This window comes from Phaenicophaeus curvirostris, chromosome 1, assembly GCF_032191515.1.
Source record: "Phaenicophaeus curvirostris isolate KB17595 chromosome 1, BPBGC_Pcur_1.0, whole genome shotgun sequence".
NCBI lineage: Eukaryota > Metazoa > Chordata > Aves > Cuculiformes > Cuculidae > Phaenicophaeus > Phaenicophaeus curvirostris.
The window spans coordinates 83,565,731-83,570,508 of record NC_091392.1 but is presented as its reverse complement, the minus strand read 5'-3'; the positions used below and the strand labels follow the sequence as shown (position 1 = coordinate 83,570,508).

Sequence of the window (4,778 nt, the reverse complement as noted above, 5' to 3'; positions counted from 1 at the left end):
CCTCGTGCCCTTAATCTCCAAGGGAACCTTTGAAAAGGATCTTCCCCTCCCTGCCATCTCTTTATTGTTTACCAGCTCTGCCCTGCGCCGTGCAGGGAAGCTTGAAAGAACCATCTGCGCCCTGGAGAACAGCAAAAAGGACACTACAGTGAGGGTGCCGTGAGGTCTTGGATAGGGAATCCTCTGAATCTTGTTGTTCACCCTTCACACTCCGCTTATGGCTCTCTGACAGTCTTGGCAGGATCCTCTACCTGGCCACGAGTGTGGCATTTGGTGAGAAGGGGGTTACACACAGTGTATGTGCCACCCTCACCGCTTCCGTGGGACCTTTGTCCTGCCTCCCATCTTCTCTGAAACTCTTGGCTTGCTCCTCGTTCAGTAGAACACTGGGCAGCAGGCACCTGTTATTACCAAACTCTTTGGAGTCTCTGTTTGCGTGTGGCCATCACCAGTCCCAGCAGAACATGGTCCCTGAGACAGAAAGTGCCCCGTGGGCACATGAAGTAAGGAGAGCTTTTTATTTGGGGGAAGAGCGGAGGAGGGGGATGAAATAGATGGGGAGGGGAAAAAAAGGCAATCCTCAGAAAGAGAGGGAAGAAGCACTGGCAAGTGTTCATGAGAAACAGAGAAAGAGAAGGTGGAAGAAGGAGAAGGAAAGAAGGCAAGGGGAAAAGCAGGTGAAATAGAACAAGGGAAAGAAATATAAGCAAACAAGGGAAAGGGAGGACTTTAAAGTGAGACAGAGTTGACTGCTGTTCTGCCTAGCACCTCATGGCAATGCCTTGAACAACCCCTCCAGCCTGCGTACGCCTTTCATCGCAGCAGCAGCAGATGAGGAAGGACGTGGCTCCCCCAGTGTGGAGCCCCACTCACTCTCTTACAAAACCCCAGCAGCAGGGACAGGGTGCAGCCTAGCAGGGGTGGCAGCATGGGGGACTCTGAGTCAGAGTCCACTTTGCACAACAATTCACTGTGGTGGCTGGCATGTGGGATGTTAGCCCTGTTGGCCAATTCTTGGATTATCCTCAGCATCACAGCCAAACAACAGAAACACAAGCCTCTGGAGCTGCTGCTGTGCTTCCTTGCTGGGACCCACATACTTATGGCAGCAGTACCCCTCACCACCTATGCTGTGGTTCAGCTGCGGCGTGAGTCCTCCGACTACGACTGGAACGAAAGCATCTGCAAGGTCTTTGTCTCCACATACTACACCCTGGCACTGGCGACCTGCTTCACCGTGGCCTCCCTCTCCTACCACCGCATGTGGATGGTGAGATGGCCAGTCAACTACCGGCTGAGCAACGCCAAGAAGCAGGCTCTGCACGCTGTCATGGGTATCTGGATGGTGTCATTCATCCTCTCTACCCTGCCCTCCATCGGCTGGCACAACAATGGCGAGCGCTACTATGCCCGTGGCTGCCAGTTCATTGTCAGCAAGATAGGGTTGGGCTTCGGGGTCTGCTTTAGCCTCTTGCTGCTCGGAGGGATCGTCATGGGCTTGGTGTGTGTGGGTATCACTTTCTACCAGACCCTGTGGGCACACAGAAGACGCCGGCGGTGCCGCCATCAGCGGGCAGAGGAAGCTTCGTCCTGCTCTTCATCAGCACACACCACTTTCAATGTGCCAGCCATTGTAGTGGAGGATGTACGAGGCAAAAGGAGGTCTTCGCTGGATGGCTCCGAGTCAGCTAAGACCTCCTTGCAGATGACCAACCTCATCAGTGCTATTGTCTTCCTGTATGACACACTAACTGGGGTGCCTATCTTGGTAAGAAGCGAGTTCTCCCTTTCCCTTCAGAGTCTGCAGTTAAACTAGATTTCTGTTTCACTGAAGTTTTAGAGAAGAAACTCTGTCTTCTGTCCACCAGCCACAGAGTTGCCACATCTGAATTTGTGTTATTCTGAGGGTCTGTTTTTAAAAGATTGCAGTAATTCTCTCATCCTTCCGCAGTAGCATTTTCTTAAGTCAAATCTAGACCTGGAGAATACACACTACACAGCTAAAACCACTGTGAAATTTTTAAGTGGCTAAGAGGAGAGGATATTACTCTGCAAGCTTACAGGGGGATCTGTCTCCATGAAAACAATGAGATTTCTATTTCTCCAGATTGCTCCTGGAGAACAGATACACCAGCTTTAAAAGCTGTTGCAAACAGTTTTCTTTTTCCTTCTGCTTGTATGGTTGTAGTCAGCATTCAGGTTTTGGCTGACTGGTTGATTGTCTGCAAAACTGGAGAGCTGGGAAAGTTCTCAAAGGGAACCATTTTGTTTTCCCAGTGGCTGTGTCCTTTCTTAGCACCTGTTTAGCTTCAGGTCGTAATGAGCACGGGAAAGAATGCATGCTAACACCAGGTCTCAAGTTAGAGATCACACAGCTTCGAATATGGCTCAGCAAACCTGGGGCAGCACCCCAGGAAGAGTTTTTCAGAGGGGCACAGGCTGATGAATGGATGAATCATAGAATCATAGAATGGTTTGAGTTGGAAGGGACCTCGATACTTTGATGATTATCCAGTTCCAACCCCCCTGCCATGGGCAGGGACACCTCCCAACAGACAAGGCTGCTCAGGGCCCCATCCAACCTGGCCTTGAACAATTCCAGGGATGGGTCAGCCACAGCTTCCCTGGGCAACCTGTGCCAGGGCCTCACCACCCTCATTGTGAAGAATTTCCTCCTTATGTCTAGTTTAAATCTGCCTCTCTCCAATATACAGCCATTCCCCCTAGTCCTATCACTATATGCCTTTGTAGACAGATTACGTTCTACTGCAGAACTGACTGATATCATTCAGCCTTAATCCACACTTCTGTCTTCTTTCTTGGCATTTTTTCTCTCCCATACCTCAAAGGTTGTGAGCTTTTTTAGCCTGCGCTATGATACAGCCCCAACTTGGATGGTCCTGGCTGTGCTCTGGTGCTCCATGGTGCAGACCTTGCTGCTCCCCTCCTTCATCTGGTCCTGTGAGCGCTACCGAGCAGATCTCCGCACTGTGTGGGAGCAGTGTGTGGCTATCATGTCTGAGGAAGACGGAGATGATGGTAAGCTCCTCACCACCCCACCATCACCTTTCTTCACTAACTTCTCCCCAGAAAAAGACTGCAGAGGAAAGAGGGGTCTGCCTTGGGAAAAGACCTGATGGCACTAGGAGTGATGGTGTGGGTGGCTAGGTGGGATTCATGTTGTAGCTTGGAGTGAGCAAGCACGAGAAAATTTATTCTGGAGAAGGCTCTGCCACTCACTTGCTGCCTTAGGACTCACTGGCATCCAGAAAAAATTAGTGCAACATCCTTCGCTGTAGATGCAAGGGTAGAGATGATGCGTACAGCTGCCAAACCACAATGGAAGTGACACGCTGGGCCTCAGCCCAACTTGCTGATCCAAAGGTCCAGGTTCTGGCAGCAAGCAATTCAAAAGCAAGACAGAACAAACAGGGCAGTCTCTGGGTGCTTTAGGGCTGCTGCAAGCAGAAGGAGGAGGTCTGTGTTCGGAGGTGAGCTACAAGTAGGGCAGAAGTCAAACAAGTGATGGATGGTGCTCAGGTGCCCTGATAACACTGCTTTTCTGGCTGACAAGTGTTGACTGCCATTCTCCCCTTTGCCAACAGATGGGGTGTGTGATGATTATGGTGATGGCAGGATCTGCAAAGTGAGATTCGATGCGAACGGTGCGGCAGCTGTGAAGCGGGACTCCCGGGACATCAAGCTGCTACCCATGCACCACATGTTGTTGCCCCAGGACAATGTGCACTACCTGCAGGTGAGCCGAGAGCTCGCAGGGGCAGCCCCACAAGCCCCCCACTTTCTTCTCTGTCAAGTCTCCCACGCCTTTGTGTCCTCTTGACTATCTTCTCTGAGAAAGCCTCAGCTACTCCCCTCCTGTTCTGTCTCTTCAAGTCTTCTATCACCTGCCTCCTTCTCTGTTTTCCAGGTCCCTATCTCCCGGAGAATGTCACACGATGAGACTAACATTTTCTCCGCCCACCGCTCCGCTCCATCCTTCCTACACAAGTGGTCTTCATCTGATGACATCCGCATTTCCACTCCCCGCAAGCTTGGAGGCCCTGGCTTCTTGCCTCCTCACCTGCATGACTACCAGCACCGCCGGCGGCCCCCAGAAGATGAGCTGACGACCCTAAGGCAGTTTTTAGAGGGGGGGCTGATGCCCAGGGGCTCCAGCTCCAGCGCCTGCTTCTTCCGAGATGAGATCACCACGTTCATCGACGAGACACCACAACCCACCCCAGCCTGCAGCCCACGGCACTCCCGTCTCCCACTTGCATCACGCCGTGATCGCCGCCTCTCCCTCGGCAGCAGAGAGGAGGAGAACACTGATCGGCCACGGCGCTGCTCCTTGGCTGGCAACGAACCCTGGCATCTGCAGGATGGAGAGCAGATGCCATGTGAAAGGACCCTTGAGGCTTGCGAGTCACAGACCTTCCAGGACCCCAAACTATGAGAGACAGCATCGAAAACATTCAGTGCCATCACGATTTTTAAATAAAACTTCAAGTGTTCCCTTTGTCCTGGGACCCGATCATTAATTTCCATTCTCATCTTTCTCGCCAGCAGGCAGGAAACATGGCACCCCACACTGGTGGGGGGGAAAGAAGTGGGACAGACCCACAGAAAGGAGCACGAAGGACAGCCTGTGCCTGCTCTCAGGTTACAAACACACCCACTGCTGCCACCGCCACTTGGCGCCCTTGCCAGTCTCTTCCCTTTGTGAACTCCACCCTCGCATCCGCTCTGCCCTAGCAGACAAGGCAGGCGCAGAATGG

General features: G+C 52.3%; 1 protein-coding gene across 1 annotated transcript; it reads left to right on the top strand.

The window, feature by feature from the left end:
* GPR162 (G protein-coupled receptor 162) lies at nucleotides 1-4,778 on the top strand. Its single transcript, XM_069865896.1, has 4 exons — nucleotides 1-1,768; nucleotides 2,850-3,039; nucleotides 3,606-3,757; nucleotides 3,929-4,778. The coding sequence occupies exons 1-4, from the start codon at nucleotides 929-931 to the stop codon at nucleotides 4,454-4,456; spliced, it is 1,710 nt and encodes a 569-aa protein (XP_069721997.1). The 5' UTR covers nucleotides 1-928; the 3' UTR covers nucleotides 4,457-4,778.